This window comes from Solanum lycopersicum, chromosome 10 (genome assembly GCF_036512215.1).
Source record: "Solanum lycopersicum chromosome 10, SLM_r2.1".
Classification (NCBI taxonomy): Eukaryota; Viridiplantae; Streptophyta; class Magnoliopsida; order Solanales; family Solanaceae; genus Solanum; species Solanum lycopersicum.
In genome coordinates, this window is record NC_090809.1 from 64,646,525 (window position 1) to 64,664,849 (window position 18,325).

An 18,325-nucleotide genomic window follows, 5' to 3' on the forward strand; every position below is an offset into this window, starting at 1 on the left:
AAAAGACTGGATCTCAGTTAGAAAAATCTTCTTCAATCCCATTACTGGAAATTCTAGAAAGATAACGCAGTAATAATACTAATCATCATAGATCCAAAACTAAATGGAAAATCCAAAGTACCGGATTTTGTTAATGCAACAACTAGAATTAGAGTTTTAAAAGGGGATCTCAGCTTTAGAGAAGTAATCTACATTTCCAATGTGGAATCAGAACTCGGATAAATTGTTTATCACATCCTCGATCCCATAACTAAAAAACGCAACGGAAATGAAGAATAAGTATGAACAGTGATAGATTGGATCTCAGAAAAGTGAAATACCAAAAGAATTTATATATCCTCATGTTGAATATTTCAGTATTTTATGTTTCCTCACAGATCCATTGCAAAATAGAAGAAAAAACACATAGAAGAAAGAAATAAGGAACCGATTGAGCAGAGAGTTTATCATTTGAAGAAGACGCTGAGAAACCCTAGCGCCGATGACGAGAAGATTGGCTGGGTAAAACGCAATATTTATATAGACTTTGATGAGAAGCAGTAGAAGCGACGACGGCGTTTAAGGGAAATTTTGGTAAATATTTTACAAACCCTAGCTGCATAGTTAAATTGCAGGACAAGTCCTCCTTCAATCTTTTCCGGCCATATTCAACCTTGGACTTCTTAGAATTATTTCCGTCTAACTTTGGATTAGGCTTTTATATAAATGTTAAATATTTTTGAAAAGTTTGATGTGTTTGGTCATAGTTCTAAAAATATATTAATTTTGTCTAATTCATCGATGACTCTTTAAATTTGACACAAAATTTCACTTAGACATCTTAATTGAGCGATGTTCATTTTAAAACCCTCATATAAGATCTCGCTGTGTCATTTTGACACTTTGCGCTCACATGACAGTGAGTGTAATTAGGGGTGGGCATAAAAACCGGAAAATCGAAACACCGAACCGAACCGAAATTTTTCAGAATTTTGGTTTCGGTATTTCGGTTTTCGGTTCAGTATTCGGTTTAATTTTTTGTATTTTCGATATTTTGATTCGGTTTTCGGTACGTGTTACTTTGGAATTCGGTATTTCGGTTTAAACCGAAATATTATATTATAATTTATAAATTATATTATATTTAATAATTATTAATATTAAATAATTTTTTTTAAAAAAATAAGAAACCCTAAGTTGAAATATCAAAGCCCATTAAGTTGAAATATCAAAGCCCATTAAGTTGAAAAATCAAACAAAAAATTGAAAAAATTGTTAAGTTTAAAATTTTAAAAAGCCCACTAAACAGGCCCATTAAAAAACCGAACCGAATTAATAAAAACCAAACCGAATTAACAAAAACCGAACCGAAATATTTCGGTTCGGTATTCGGTACGCAATTAACAAAAATCGAAAACCGAAAAAACCGAAAAAAAAACCGAACCGAACCGAAATACCGAATGTCCGCTCCTAAGTGTAATACACTCAAAGTCAGCGCGTGAGGAGCTTTCTTTCAGGCCAAAAAAATTATTTTTAAAACATTGTTCATCTTCTCCCCTCAATCTTTGTGATTATCTCATCTACCAGACACCATCAAACCACGCTAATGCAACATCGCCATGGATCATATTAAAATCAAAATAATTTTTAATTTTTCAGATCTAAAAATTGCCACAACTATTATCTTCTGCTCATTTTGTTTCTTTATATCCAACAATTAAATTTCAGCGCCATAAAATAATTACTCTATTTCGTGTTCACGTATTTGAATCCTCTGCACATACGAGAAAGTAAAAAAAAAAATTCTTCCATTGTTTTTTTAGAAGTAAAAAGGAGGGGGTGAAGAAGACAAGGGTGAGTTTCTTGAGAATTAGATTTGTTGAATTTCCTTTTAAAAAATATTTATTATTTGAGTTGTAAATGCCACGTGTCATCAAGTGAGTGGTTATTTTTCTTTTTACTTAAAAATCATTAGTTTAGAATTATTTTGATATATGACATGTGATTAAGTGAAACTTTGTGCCAAATTTAAGAGACCACCGATGGGTTAGGCCTTTAGCTAATTATCAAAAGCGTGTCAAAATGATACAATAGACCCTCAATTGAGGTGTTCAAAATGAACAAAGTCTACTTAAGATGTTTAAGTGAAAATCGATGTCAACTTTAGGAACAACCTAAAATAAAATATCCTTTATCCTTTTAATGGTTGATGAGTGATAAATACAAAGTTAACTATAAAGAAGTCATTTATTTAAGAGAAAATGGCCAAAAGCCCCCCTTCCCCCCAAATCTATAGCCGAATTCCCAACTATCCCTACAGCACCAAACAAAACCAATATCCAGGAATCAAGCAAAAGAAAACAACAGACTGGACCAGAACAAGTGAGTGAACAAGCAAAATCATCATCACAAAGAATAAAACACAAGCTGCAGCCACCAACTTCAGAAAAACCAAACTAAAGGTGATTATCACTCTTAATTCATTGTTCAACCACTGTTTCTCCAACATACTAACCAGACATTTTCTTTGAAAACAACTTCTATAGTTAATCCAAGCTTTTCGGCGGCTACTTTTAACCTCGGTACAGGAAAGGTAAGGCAATTTCATTTGTTTATGCTATAATCTCAAATCCACATATTTGATGTAATGTTACTGCCTCACAGGAAATACAAAGCTTGCTCACTTTTGTAGATCTCATGAAGTCAATTAATTGCCCCACCACTTTGTACAGTTTCTGCTTTACCACAAAGACTAGTCAATTCTTTTTGCCAGAACTCCATTCAGAATCCATCTTTGACAGCCAAACACGCAGTTGAACCACTTGTTGCCAATCTGTGTTATGAAAATAAAAAATTACAGGTTGTAATAAATCAGTCAGAAACACGAAGTAACTGAGATTTTTAGAACCAGTAAATAAGATGAACAGAAATTTATTTGTAAAAAATAAATGAAATCTGTAAAACTTACCAGAATCTGGGATACTCTTTTTTTGACAATTTAGGAAGAAAATCAAGTCCACTGAATTCACAGTGTCCCCTTAAGGAAATTATTCCTCTCTAGTATCCGAGGTTTAATTTGGAATATAACCTCCCAGGGTAAAATGATCTTAATCAGAAGAGTATAGATACCAAAAACTCTATTGACAGCGAATCAATCCACAGCAGGAAAGTACACGAAGAAATATGTGTTTTTTAAGAACAAGGAAGATCAGAAAAATTCGTTGGGAAATTTCTGAAAACTGAATGGTATTTATAGGCAAGAAGAATATATTCTGAAAGGTTGCAACCCTTTCAGAATTGACACGACCATTAATGAAAGGTTGCAAACTTTTAAATGGTATTGACTGCTCCTGAAAGTTGCAACCTTTCAAAACAGTCATGGCGGGAATTTTATAAATATAACGGAATTTAAAACGGGTCACGCGCGCGGATTCGAGTCGGGTCGAGTTAACTAAAAAGTTGAAAACATTTCGGTTAACTTCTGTTATCAACTAATTAATTGAAAATAATTTTTGGCCATTAAATTAATTAAATAAATAATTAAAATAAATTTGTCCAAAAAATTATCTCTTGATCGATCATTTGCCAAAGTCGAAGCCGAAGCCGAAGCGAGCGACGACGACGACGGCGCGAGGGGGTCCCTCTTTCCAACCCTTTTAACAATTAATAGGAGTGTTTATTATTTAAACTCTCCTATTTTCATTTCCATTACCGATGAGCGACTATTGCCTTTTTAAATAAAGCATTAGAGAACTTCTCAAGTTCCCAACCTTTCAAGTTCTAAGCTTTTCAAATTCCTCTCCTTCCCTCTATTTCCCATCAATTCTTGTTACATACCCAACACCACTAACATCCATTTTCCCTCTTTTGATTAGCAAGCTTACTGTATAACCTTGTACAAAAGTAATGTAATATATTTTAAACATGACCACGTCTTTTTTATTTTCACGCCAATAAAAAATTCGTCCGTACAACGTCAATACAAATTCGCCCAGGCATTAAACCCCTAGTTATTATTTAAATAAGAGACGATCACATGGCATAAAACAATATTTACATCCAAAAAATGTACAAGCAGCAAATAAGAAAACAAGAACAAAAAAGTGAAATAAGAACTGTCTCAATGAAATGACTACAAAGTACAAATTCTATGAAGATCAAGTTTTTTTCATTTTTCTTTTCAAATTATATAAAAATCTTGCTCTTAGCCAACAAACAACGTCCATGTGTATCGTTTTTAATTTATTTTTTGAAATAAGAAACAACATCACTGTTTATGCAGCAGAATTATGAACTAGTATCCAGTATCGGATGCAATTATGAGGAAAAAAAACAGTTCATAAGTTTTCCCGGCTTAAAACACTGAAAATGTTCCCTTGTCATGCATTAGCTGCACTATTGTCCTTATTTTCATTTTCCAAGGTATCAGGTTTGGTGCTGACTGCGGGGGCAGCATCCAGCAAGCTGGCAGCAATTGCAACTTTCAAATCCTCATCTTCTTCATCTAAAAGCATACCTTGTTCCTCGTATTGGCGGTAGGGAACAGATTGCCACTGAGTTTGACCACTTCTGCTACCTGTTCTCTGTGCAGCATTGCAGGACTTGGTAATCCTCTCCGCATCTTCTGGTAACAGCCACTGTCCATATCCACTAGAAGCTTCAGAGGAAGAGATCGGACATTCCTTGGGAAATTTTCCGCTCACCAGGAAAATGCTCCAGCCAAAGCCTTTTAAGGAGTCAAGATACGCTGAAAGGTAAAATTTGGAGAGGTGATCAGGAGCCGGCTTGAGACTTTCAAAGTTGTACCACTCCCCATTTACTTTCCTGATACAGAACCAATGGTTCTGCAAGTGACAGATAAATGCATTTCTCAGTTCTGGGTCAATCTGAGCCAGCTCAGCAACTGGGCTATCCAGTGGAATGATTTGAAGATCCCATACCTCCAGTACCTTTTGCAAAACCTGTAACGAAAATTCAAGCCAGAATTAGCTTCTAGAGCCAAAGCGAAAAGGTGATTTAAAGGAAATCATTGGAAAAATAGCATCATAGTGACAGGATTATGCAAATCGAATGGTCATAATATCTCTCTCCACTTAGTGTAAACTAGTTATTTCACATGCTATTTGTCTCTCACACTCAAACACATTAAACAAAACCTTGTGCCAGATAAAATGAGCACTAACTCAGGCTAAAGCTACATACTACGGGACAAACTAGAGTTCTGCATCTCCACCATTCCACCATGATTTTATCTTCTGGTATTCAACTTTTCTCTCGGATTCACTAGCTAGTACATTTGATTTTGACCTAAAAATCATTACTACCAGACGTAAAATAGGCTTGCTGCAGAGGCAGATCCACCTTAAATCAAGGGGGGTCAGCTGACACGGCTTCGTTAAAATTTTTTAGTATTTATATCTGTATGTAGATCAGAAAAACTAAAACAGAAGTATAAATATTAAAAATTACACTCCTTGAACAAACAAGTGTCATGGCTCATGTGGTTTACGTCGCAAATGAAGCACAACACACCTGAGTTTGAATCTCAGTAGGTGCATTTTTTGCTTTAATTTTTGAGCCTCCTTTTTCAAGGAAAAAGAGAAAAGTTTAAGAAGGATTTAAACCTCCAACCTCCTATTTCTACTCAAATTAGGCTAAAACAAACCAGTTGAACTAGAATACTACATATATAACCTATTATAAAATTTTTATTACTTATTCAAATCAGAATTGGATACAATAATAAGTTATAAAGTAAAACCTAAGCCAAACTGAATTGATTCATTTTCTAACTTTTATATGGAAAAAAGATATTGAGATTGGCTGAGTTATACCCTGATGATTATGCTAAATACTCTATAGTCGACCTTCGCTTTCAGCTTGAAAATTATATTGTTGATGTTAGAGATCATGATAAAAGGTTCTTCAGTCTTAAGGAACTTCGTAATGTTTCCAAGATACTCGTAGAGACGAAGAAGCACAAAACTTATCCTCTTGTGTTTCAACTAGTTAAATTTGCTTTATGTGTCGGTGACTACTGCTACAGTTGAAAGAGCTTTCTCGACGATATAGAGGAAGAATATTTAGTACTATCCCCAATGAGGCTATTATGAATACATTTGAAAATATCAAAACTCGTCGAGGAGAGTTGTAGTAGTTTACTTAATTTATGTTTTTAGTACATTTTAAATCATTTTTATTAATTTTATCAATTATTTATTATTTATTTATTTTTAAATATCGACACCACTTACAAAAAATCCTGCATACACCACTGGCTTGCTGGGCACTTATAATATCACAAAAAAGAGGGGCTTGCTATACTTGAGTATTTGACTGATTGAATTAATGAATTTTAACTCTATCAAATATTTAAAATATTTGATATGGGTTTATATAGGATGTGCCTTCATTCACATGATTACTCTTTATATTAGGAGGAAAGGATGTGATATTCTATAATGATACTAATATCAGAAAGCACTTACCTGTAGTCACAAAGCTATTTCCTATTTTTCCTATTTTTTACTTTTTTATTACAGTAATGCCTAGGCCAGTTCGCGTGCATCTCAATTGACCTATTTCAGCAGGTACCAACTAGCTTTTAAGAGTAAAGACATCAAGTACCAACTAGCTCTTACGAACAAAAACATGAAGCTACTTTTAATCAAAACTCTTCCACAACTTACCCAAAGTTATAACTAAAAGAAGAAACCAAAGTCATTTCCAAAACAACAGGAACCAGAGAAAAAGTTTACCAACAGTTCTGTGAACAAAATGTCACAGAAATATAGTGATTTTCGTCTATATTATGTTCTCTCCTCATTTTTTCTCAAAGTATCACTTTATTTTCTCTCTTTTTTTTTTTCTGACAATACTAGTGTCAAGCCAACTTTGCATCCCGAGTATGGAATAAGTCCATCCCCACAAACTATGGGAGATGACTAGAATTCACCTAGTTTCACCTCTATTTAGATTTGAACTTCGCTAGGTTGTACTCCACCTCTTCTACCACTAAGCAACATCCAGGGCCTTTTCTCACTTCCTTTTTTTTTTTGAAAAAAATAAAGTTCTTTTTGGGTCACATTTAGAGTGTGCCATATTTTTGTGTACTGTGGTGATTAATCACTAGATTAAATGAATGAATGAAAGACCAGTTCATTTTTAAAGTTGCTCCCACGTCAAAACAGCCCTAAAATTATGAAACCATATTAACTTCTTCGATGTTACATTCAGGAGAATTTCATTATACTGACATTAATTGCTGTCAATGATCTAGCGTGATTTTACAACATGCCTAATGTAAATGCCACAACTGGAGTCTTGGAGGGTAGTATACACAAAAACCTTGCCCTACCTTAATCTAGTACGATTCTAGTAACCTAAAATTGAAAAACCCATCTTTAATTTACAATGGTAGAATTTATTATGCTTGGAAGAAAACAAAAAAGCCACACGAAAACTAGACCTTGTTACCTGAAGAGAATATAAAACCACAACAAATCTTGCAAGCATAACAGGTCTTATAGACTTAGGGGTCGTTTGGTGTGAAAGGTAAATAATAGTGATGGGATAAAATTTTTGTGTCTTGTTTGGTTACCATGTTTGGGATAACTTATCCCACTATTTATACCACAGTGATAGTATAAGTTATCCAATATATATGGTGGGATAAGTTATCCCAGGATAATTAATCCCAGGATAACTTGTTCCCAACCAAACGACCCCTTAAAACTTAAGCTCGGACAAAAGTAACATATGGAGCCTTATCCTCTTCATAAAGACTCAATTCCTATGCCACTAAATGTTATAGAAATAGTTGACACAATAATTTATTGTTTCTTTATCGTGCTGGAATTTCGATATTCATTTCATTCATAGAATCATCATTTTAAACTTGGATTTTGTGTTCTTTATATACAAGATTTCACATATAGAAGGTTGGATTTTGAGTTTCTTCATAATAAATATGCCAAACTGACAAGATGTTTCCTAACTTTATAGGTAAGCAGCCTATACATTATGTCAAATACAATTTCTACAGTCATACAAGTTCAGTTATGGCTACAAAGTGTTCAGATATTAGAATGCACAACATGAATTCATCCTACAAACTTCACCCAAAAATACAATGCCAATTTAGACCAGCATCACACAAAGGTTCCTTAATGGCATGTAATAAAACCAGGTACAATCGTGCTACAGAAAAAGGTTTTCAACGTTCCTATTACGTACTGTAGGTAATCATGATGATTCTTTATGTAGGAAAGAGATGACTTCTGATTAGGAGACTAACAGCACACCATATTTTCCGGAGATTAACATCACAGAGCATTTACTGCAGTCATATCAAGGTATTTTAATCAAAATTCTTTCACAACTAAAATATCTTAATTCGACTTAGAGTTTCCAAAAAATTAACCAAAGAAGAAACCAGTGTAATCTGCACAAAGAAAAGGATTAGAGGAAGGACCCATCAAGGGATTTGTTTAAAAGAATGAGTACATAGTAATCACCATCTAAGTTATGTTCACCTCTTTCTTTTTCTTCTCCTTCCTTTTCAAGCTAATTCTCTTTTTATTTTCATTTGGTTTGGGGTGGCTATATTTAGATGATGCCATATATGTCACATAATATGGTGATTATTTGCTAGATATAAGAACTAGAATAGCTCCTATTTAAAAGTTGAACCTATCAGTGCACAAATTCAGATTTAAACAATGCCGCTCCTTTTTTACAGAATAATCACACTGAATCATTTACTTGTTTATGTGTTATGTAGTTCTACCAAGGAAGAATTTGATTACCTTGCAGGATATTACAACTAACAACCTAGTATGAACACCTTTTCCGGTGACTTCTTCATAGGAATTACCTTCTGTTGTAGTTTGTTATCGTTATTTTCTTTATTCCTTTCTTTATCTCTCATGGGGAAAATAGGATTTTCTTTATATAAGTTTAGATCAAGTGCAAAAATCTCGTTCGAATGGACTAAACTAGAAGGTGGTGCTTAACTGCTTTTGGTATAGAGGGGACCCCAATACTACTGCCTTAAGAATTGATAGAATCTATATATTTGGAGAGCGGGATAACATCTTTTGCAATATCAGAGTGACAACTGTTCATATCGTTGATATATTTCAATGTGGAGATTCGGAGCAACAAAATCATATTTCAAGTTTGGCAATTGGTGGCTGAATACAGATGGCTTTGTTAACATAGTTAAAAGTTAGGGGACAACATTTTATTTTTTAGGAAAATCTGACTACACCCCCTGTTTCAATTTATTTGACCTACTTACCTTTTTACTTGATTTAAAAAGGAATGACCCTTTCCCTTTTCAGCAACACTTTAATTCAAGCTTTGTACCAGACATGTTTAAGACTCCAAGATTAAAAAGCATTTTGGTACATTTGACATATCTTTAATTTAAGATCACAATATTCAAAAGTCCTCTTTATTATCTTGAACTCCCTGCCAAGTCAATATAGGCCTACCTAGCAATTTGAAATAGGGGGAGTATAATTTAGTTTGTAAAATGTAAACCTTGAAAGGTAAATTGGGGAGTGGAGTGAAATCCAACTGGCACCCTGAAAGTACAGAAGTCAAACTTTCTCAAACAATCGGCAATGTTGGACAAGGTACTGAAAGACAGAATCTTACGGAGGAAATGGTGGAGAAGGCATCATTGATCATGAAGCATTAAGAAATGCTAAAGAATGAAGAAGTGGCATTGAGGCAAAGATGCAGGGCCATTTGGTTAAAGAAAGGAAAGAGGAACACAAATTTGTTCCATCAAATGCTAATGCCCACAAAAGATGTAACAACATTTACCAATTAATGATCCAGGATATCATAACCATAAAAAATCAAGTACGGATTTTTTTTTAAAAAAAACTCTACACTAAAAGATTGTAGGCCTGCAAGAAACTTAGAGAATTTTCCAACGACTGAGGAATAAAAGGAGTTGTTTTAAAGCAGATTTGATGCAAGTCCTGGGATGTTTAAATATGTGCATTATGGATTAGGCACCAGGCGCAATCTACTTCACAATGGGACTCTTCATCAAATGCTGGGAGGTGCTTAAACATGACATCATGGGGTAAATCACAAATTCCATTCTAATGCTTTCTTTGAAGGAGTTCCAATGCAACCTACGTTGCTTTGATTCACAGGAAGGAAGGTGCAAAGAAGTTAAAGGACTTCAAACCTATAAGTCTCATAGGCAACATTTACAAGATTATTGCAAAAGTTCTGACTGATAAGACTGAAAAGGGTAATGGAAAAATTGGTGGATTCCACTAGATGACAATCATAAAAGGAAGGCAAGTAATGGACGCCATACTTATAGATAGAAGCAATGCACTCAAGACAGAAGTGGAAGAACTCTGGTATTCTTTGAGAGCTAGATAATGAGAAAGCATATGACCATATGAACTTGAATTTCTTACTAAGCATTTTACAACAACTGGGCTTTGGAGTAAATGGATAAAATTTTGAGTTTCTACTGTCAGATTCTCAATCATCATTAATGGCTCCCCAGAAGGAGTTTTTCCAGCTTAGAGAAGTTTGAGGCAGGATGACCCCTTGTCATTTTTTTGTTACACAGTTGACATGGAAGGGTTAAACAACATGATCATAACTACCAGTCCTAATGGGTGATTTAAGGGCTTTGATGTAGCCATGAATAGTCATTACAGTCAAGAGATTACACATCTCCAATATGCTGATGACACCTTAACATTTCGTGATGTTGTGGTAGAACAATTGAAAATTTTGAGAACTATCTTAATTCTTTTGGAAGGGATTTCATGTTCTAATATACACAAGTATAGGGATCTATTTGATTCATAAATACACAAGGAATGGGTATGAATAATGTCCTAATTCTTAACAGCAACAAATACTCCAGGTAAGAAAAATTAAGAATGAACGAGCACATGTTTCTTCTCATAAATGACCATCTAAATCTTCGAAATGTTGTGGGAGCTATTAATTCCCAATTTATAATCCTTGATATGCTATCAGTTTATCACTCTGAGTTAGACAAGTAAAACATGTCTGAATCATGAGCAATTCGAGGAGAGAATTGTAATCTATTAGAACTTCAGAGGATTTTCTATTCAACAATAGAGCAAGCAAACTAGTAGAGTTGCATCTACCAAAGATTGACTACTCAAGCTCAACTAAGGTTCTACCAAATCAAATTCACCTAATTACATGATTGTACATTATACACCATCACTTACACTAGGCCAAACATATTTAGCATACACATGGCAGGACTAACTAAGCCATCAAGTGCTTTTCTATGAAGGTAGTGCCCGAGCCAGCTAGGTAAACCACGTCTATTCACAGGCTATTGCTACCTTTCACGGTCACAGGTTCCAGTTAGATCGAAAAATCACTTAATGTTTTTCATCTCTGTTGGGATTTGAACCTGATATCTCATATAGTCAAACCTATCTATAAGACTAGGCCAAATTATTATTCTACCAATCTAATACAGTCAAACCTCTCTATAAGAGTATCATTTGTTCCGATATGATTTGATTATTATAGCAAAATATTGTTATAGTAAACATATGACACAACATAACATGAGAAATCAGTTCCACAGTAAACATGGTTCTTATAGTGAAAAATTGTTATAGAGGATGGTTGTGACAGACAGATCTGGATGTATGTGGCTGTCATAGTCACGCTGAAATCAGCTAGGACAGTTCAAACCCTTCATGAAGTAGGATTATGAGTTTTAACACAAGAATTCAGAATGATTTGAGCTGTTCAAGCTACTAGTTTCTTGTGAAAGATAAATATTCATGAAAAGAAAAAAAATAATACAATAAAAGCTTGAAACTACAGAAAACCTCTCGCAATTTCCTTATCGTTGTTAGTTTTATATTAACATTAGAAGCTAACTAATCCTTACTCATTGAGTTAGGCCATTCAGCGAAACAAAACATCAACATTCAAAATAAGCAACTTATGTATCAATTTTCCTAACAAAATACAATCTCCACTTCCACATGCTCAACAAAAAGTAAAAACATTGACTACTCATTAAGCTTTCATTCATAAAATTACCCCATCATCTGCCGCTCCGTATGATCGAGATCGGAAGCTACCGCAACCAAATCGAACTCTGAGAAGAAAGGCCCCTGTAAAACGGTGTTTACACAATGTACAACGCAAAGCTTAGATTCTTGTACCTCGTGGTACAACATCCCTCCATTGCTAACTTCTTCCATTCTTCCTCTTTACTGTTTTTTAGCCTTATCGGGAAACCTTTGGTTAGGGTTTCAATCAACAAACTGCTATTTTCGTTTTAAAATATCTGTGAAAATAAATTTAGGAAATTGGAAATGTGAAGTTAAGTTTATTTGGAAGGTAACTGCTGACACTTTTAGAAGTACAAAAACAGTTTTTGGTCACTCCCTTTTTTAATTAACACGTCTACTCATATTCTGGCGAGCCTACGACTATCATCAATAAGTTGCGTTAAAACTAATTAAGTATGCTTATTTGTTGTGAATTTATTAATTCGGATACTTCAACCTATTTCATTGCAAACAATCGAATGCAGTACTAAGATGGTTCAAAGTTTCAAATTCAAGTTTGAGAAAATTTTGTTAGGAGAGTTACATTTGAATGAATACAATAATAGGTGATTCAAACGTAATAGACACTTTAATATAGTCTCATATATCTATAAAAGTTTGACAATATAATTCACAAAATGTTTATCATGACAATGTACAATAGTATTTTGGTTTTTTGAGTTTGTGTTTTTTCTAAAGTGAAGATCGGCATAAAGGTTTCATTTATTAGATGTATGAGTTTTCAATTTGAATTATCACTAATTATTTATCAAAATACATTTTAATTATCAATTATTTTAGGCATAATATATATATTAAATCTTAAACTTGGTTTCAAATTTTAACTTTAACCTTCAACTTTCATAATGTATAAGCATGCAATATAACTATTCAACTTTAAATAAATAAACACATGAGTCCCACATGACAAAATATACGCGTAAGACACCACGTAGGACAAAAAATGACATGTATAATGACACATAGAACATGTGTGTCTATTTGTTCAACTTTATACAAGTTTAAGTTGTGCAAACCTCTTTCAAATTTGGTGGGCTTCATCCATTTGGTGTTTCCTTTCTTTTCGCAGTCTGGGACAAGAACTATGGCTTTCAACTATACATGAGTGATCCAAGCGGCAATTATAGTGGTTGGAAAGCTGCAGCAATTGGGGCCAACAATCAACCAGCACAGGCAATTGAGAATGTTTCAGCTATCTGATTACGAGATAGGCTGTTCACTGTCTTGTCCATGAGTTCATGCCTAGATTTTCTCTGTCTTTATTCACCTCCTTAGATTGCAAAGTCCGCAGCCTTGTGCTAATGGGAAATTGGAATTTACAATTAGGTTTTTTTTATAAGTAATATGTGTGGTGCAGTCTCCTATATACTTGTTATGTTTCATAATGATATTTTGACTCAGTGCTGGATATAATCGAAAACATGAAGCAGTAGAGCCCATCACCTTCAGTTTTCGAAGAGAGACCTCAAATTTGGAGATGTAAAAAATGCATTGATCTGGGGCTTTTAGTTAGTCCATACCTTAACACAGATTGATACCAATTTGTATCAATTTAGGGGTTATTAGGACCCGTCAAACTTAAAGTATATAGTAATTAGAAAGATGACAGAGAAAGTTTTGACTGGGTTCTTATAAAAATAAGCAAATCAAAAAAATAGAGCAATATTCCATTAAAAAAATTCTGATTTTAAGACCAATTGGCTGTATTCTCATTTCTCCAGCTATTACTATATGTCCAAGTCCAACCGCCCTCTCTCCTTGATGTGATTTTTCTTGGGAATTGTATCAAACAACAAGATCTGCAAGTAGCTTAAATTTGCTTCTAAATTTGCTTCTAACAGATCCATGGCTGAAAATCAAAAAACAGTTTTCAAGTCAGTACAAGAACTAGCAAATGAAAATCAAGTTCCAGAAAAGTATATTCATACACAAGGGTCAATCAATAGCTCTTGTCCCATGCTGAATGTGCCAGTAGTTGACCTTAGACTTCTCACATCCACTGCCAGAAAACAAGAGCTCAACAAACTTCAATCAGGCCTCAAGTTTTGTGGCTGCATCCAGGTTTGATTTTTTTTAACTTGGCTTGTGATTGACAGAAAGATTTGGGGGTGGTATGGTCCAGGGGCGAGGTTTGGGGAAACATCCTTTAAAAAAGTCATATTCCTCATTTTTAACGGAATTGATTTCCTAGAGAAATTTGACCAGATAGGAAAATTGGAAATATACACCCTACATGTAAGAACGAGGGCTCATGTAGATTTTCGGCCCCATAACTTCCAATATAGACTATAGTTATGTACTCATAATGAAATCTATAATATAACCACCAAAGGATGTGGTCCATGGTGGAGCTCCTCCTCCCTTGACTAGAGGTCTGGGTTAGAGCTCTGAATATGGAAAAATACTTGGTAGGAGACACTTCCCCATGAATAGAGTCTTAGGCAGCGCGAATCTGAATTAGCCGGACTACAAAATGGAAAGCGGATAGAAAATAAAAAAAATATATTAAAATACATAATATTAGATATGAACCGATAATTTCAGGTATCACAAATTGAATCCCCGCCACAGCTAAGAGTAGTTAGAAAAAGGGTATTACGAGGGGATGATAGTTAAGTAGTAGTAAAAGAAACAGATATGAACACAAATCTTTATGCTCTCTGCCCTCCTAGTTGTAGTGGGTGATCTAGGATATTTGAACTCAGGCCGAGCAACACTAATACAATCTTAAGCACCCACTAAGAGCCATTAGACCAATCAAACCATTTGTTCATTGGATGCTCTAGATTAATTTTATACAAATTTTTCTTGATTTCCACATAGATATATGCTTAAGCACCCGGAGGATTCTATGTGGGTCTGCCCCTGCCTGGTTGCAATATCCGTTTAACACATGAATCATTATATTGGAAATTCAGGTCATAAATCACGGACTAGCAGATTCATTTCTTGACAAAGTGCATGAAATTAGCAAACAGTTCTTTGCTCTTCCAGCTGAAGAGAAGCTTAAATATGCCAGAACAGTTGATGACATTTATGGATACGGAAACGATTCAGTTCTTTCAGATAAGCAAAAGCTTGATTGGACTGACAGATTGTATCTAAATGTGTTTCCTGAAGCTATAAGAAACCTCAAATTGTGGCCCCAAAAACCTGAATGTTTCAGGTACATCTTCTCTGCTTTTACTCCGAAATGAACAAGTTAAGATGCACCGGGCTAACAAATTACTACTTGGTGGCAGGGAAGTTTTTGAAGAATATATTAATAATATGAAGTTGTTGAGTGAGTCCCTCCTTAAGGCCATGGCAGTGTCGTTGAACTTGGAGGAGAACTGCTTTCTGGATCAGTGTGGAGAAGGCAGAGAGATGATTGCAAGATTCAACTTCTATCCTCCGTGTCCAACACCTGAGGTTGTACTTGGAATCAAACCACATGCTGATGCATCGGCCATTACCATCCTTTTGCAAGACAAAGAAGTTGAGGGGCTTCAGGTTCTCAAAGATGATCAATGGTTTAGAGTACCTATTGTACCATATGGTCTCCTCGTTAATGTTGGAGATCAAGTAGAGGTAAGAAAGAATATACTAAATCATGCCAAAGCTTTAAATGTGTTGGATTTATTTAAGTGATTCAAAATTTAACGCGTCTTTTGGTTAGACGCGATTCTTCTACGAAAAAAATGCATTCAACCTTTTTAGGGAACATCTGAAAAGATGTATCCAGTAGTTATAAGGGCTCATCTCTTCAGTGAATGGTATGATTGCAGCATTATTTGGCTCTTGATGATTTCAATTCCTTCAAACGTCCTTTGTCCTTCATGAGTATCCTAGAGCTCTATATAAGTGTACATTAGATGATTTGCTGAGTGGTTCATTGTATTTTAGAAGTAGAACATTACTGTACTATTTGCATTCAGGTAGCAAGGGAAATCTATTCTGAAATCAACCTTCCATAACGTGCATCAGAATGATTTTTCTTATTCAAAATTCTCTTCTTTTATCATTAAAATTGTTACAAAATGAACTGGTCGTTGATTAATTATTCTTCCTTAGCGTTGCCATCTCTAATATTTTCCAACAAAATGTTGTACAACATGTAGAGTTCTTAGGATTGTTGTTCTTGCAGATAATGAGCAATGGTATCTTTAAGAGCCCCGTGCACAGGGTGGTAACGAATGCAGACCAAGAAAGAAACACCCTTGCTGTTTTCATTATGCCAGATGTAACTGATGGAATTGGACCAGTGGAGAAGCTTATCAATGAGGAAATGCCAAGAGCATACAAAGACGTTAAGAATTATGTTGAACTCTTCTTCCAAAGCTATCAGCATGGGAAAAGACCAATTGAAACAGCAATGATATGCCAAGAACAAGATTAGTTGTCAACAAAAAGCTCCCTTTCTTGTTATTCCATCAAACCCGCTACAGTATGCTTGTCTCTATTTTTATTTTTACTAGTCGTTGTTGCCTGTGCCGTACACGATCTCAACACTAAGATCTCAACATGCAAGATCTTGAATAGGAGAAAGACAACAGTTTGATCTAGAACCTATAGTAATTCATTTACAAAATATACATATTTACAATATTTACCAAGCAGGATGAATGAAAGTTGTTTTGCGACTGAATAAAATACTTCTCAAACTACAATGAGGGAGAAATAATGACTGCTAAGACTAACATACCTGAACGATGCATTGCTCCCTTAACATGTTCATTCAGTCTTTATCACTCATCAGTCATGACCATCTTTTTCAACATTACCTTACCTTTAGGCCATAACTGATATCATAAAGATCCATTTATCATTTTAATTTTAACTCCTTTTAGATTTTAATAGTTCTCATGCAGATTTCAGTTTAGAAAGAATATGATAGAAAAAGTTGCCTCTTGAAGATGATATCTGTGCAAGGAACTTTTGAGCATCAATATCAATAGCTGCTATAGTAGCAAGACCTTTCAAGATTATAACTGTCTTTTCCTATGTTTGGGTGTCAGAACGAACTTAACTACGACAATGCCATTGAAATTTACCACCTGAATGTATTAAAAGCTGAAGACTGTTCATGTTGATTTAAATGAACTTTCTTGCGAATTCATAACGCATGATGAGAGCATCAATCAGTTTTACCCCAGATAACTTGTTTTTTCCACTCAGTGACAACAAAAAAGCTTAGTCAGATTTATGTTTCCAGTCTTTGTTAATGGTTCAAATAGAACAAAAGTAAAGATTACAGCATTGAAACAACCTACAAATCATTATCAGTAACATATGAAACATATACATGAGAGGGTAACAAATGGCATGTAGCTAGGGATCAAACAAGCAGTCTTATTTGAGGTAAGACAAAGTATATCAGCGGTTAAAATTAGTTTCGTGGTTGATTTCTGTCACTCTATTGAATTTGTACAAGAGGGTTAAAAAGATAAGTGAATTAAGGCCGATCAAGTCTATTACATTTAGGCTGAAATGCCAAGGCCCTGGAACTATACAAGAAGAAGATCTCTTCCAAACAAAAGCAAAGGGAGAATAGATGGAAGATGCTCAAAATAGGAAAAAACAGAACTTCTAGGGATTTATTCTGAAATAAATCTGATGCCTTGTATTTTATTTTTTTTGATTATCTTCTATTCTCCGCAAAACCTCCTTTTATCGGCCCAAAAATCGAACCATCACCTCAATGTGAAACGATGACATGCTTGGATAAGGGCAACTTTCACATATAGCAAACAAAAAAATCATATTTGTATAATATAGCAAAATTTGCATAATTGCGCTCCATAGCAAACATAAAAACTGTATAATTCGCTATACATATAAAAGTGTATAATTCGCTGGCCTAAATTGTATAATTCGCTGGCCTATTTCGCTGCAATTGTATAATTAGCTTTGCATACAGTTGAATCGAATTAAAATGTATGTATATTGCATAATTATAAGTGTATAGCAAGAAGATATATGTTTTTCTCGCTTTATACAAAAACAGAAACACAATATATACACTTCTGTTGTATAAAGCTAGAAAAAATTGTATTTCACTGCAATTGTATAATTCACAATTGTATAATTCTTTGGCCTTTTTTTCTGCAATATTTGAAGTAAAATGTTTGTAAATTATATAATTAAGTGTATAACATGAAGATATACATTTTTGCATGTGTATATACAATTTTCTCTTGCTTTATACAAAACAGAAACAGAAATTATACACTTCTGTGTATAAA

The 18,325-nt window shown here is 34.3% G+C and overlaps 2 protein-coding genes and 1 non-coding gene across 4 annotated transcripts; 1 reads left to right on the plus strand and 2 right to left on the minus strand.

Moving 5' to 3' along the window:
- Window positions 1–5: 5 nt before the first annotated feature.
- LOC112940234 (small nucleolar RNA snoR27) lies at window positions 6–98 on the minus strand. The gene has a single exon (XR_003244199.1). It is a non-coding gene; the product is annotated as a small nucleolar RNA snoR27 (small nucleolar RNA).
- Window positions 99–4,205: 4,107 nt separating this feature from the next.
- On the minus strand, window positions 4,206–12,412 carry LOC101258019 (ataxin-3 homolog). Its single transcript, XM_019215998.3, has 3 exons — window positions 12,067–12,412; window positions 9,563–9,569; window positions 4,206–4,940 (listed from the first exon to the last, which is right to left on the minus strand). The coding sequence occupies exons 1-3, from the start codon at window positions 12,228–12,230 to the stop codon at window positions 4,359–4,361; spliced, it is 753 nt and encodes a 250-aa protein (XP_019071543.1). The 5' UTR covers window positions 12,231–12,412; the 3' UTR covers window positions 4,206–4,358.
- Window positions 12,413–13,124: 712 nt separating this feature from the next.
- Window positions 13,125–16,733, plus strand: LOC101258320 (protein LATERAL BRANCHING OXIDOREDUCTASE 1). Of its 2 annotated transcripts, XM_069289738.1 has the most exons (5): window positions 13,125–13,274; window positions 13,943–14,162; window positions 15,020–15,267; window positions 15,344–15,671; window positions 16,228–16,733. In XM_069289738.1, exons 2-5 carry the CDS (start codon window positions 13,947–13,949, stop codon window positions 16,477–16,479), a joined length of 1,044 nt encoding a protein of 347 aa, XP_069145839.1. In that variant the 5' UTR covers window positions 13,125–13,274; window positions 13,943–13,946; the 3' UTR covers window positions 16,480–16,733. The 2 variants fall into 2 exon arrangements, with proteins under 2 accessions (XP_069145839.1, XP_010312366.1); XM_010314064.2 differs by lacking the exon at window positions 13,125–13,274 and having other exon boundaries at window positions 13,504–14,162.
- The last annotated feature ends 1,592 nt before the right edge of the window (window positions 16,734–18,325 follow it).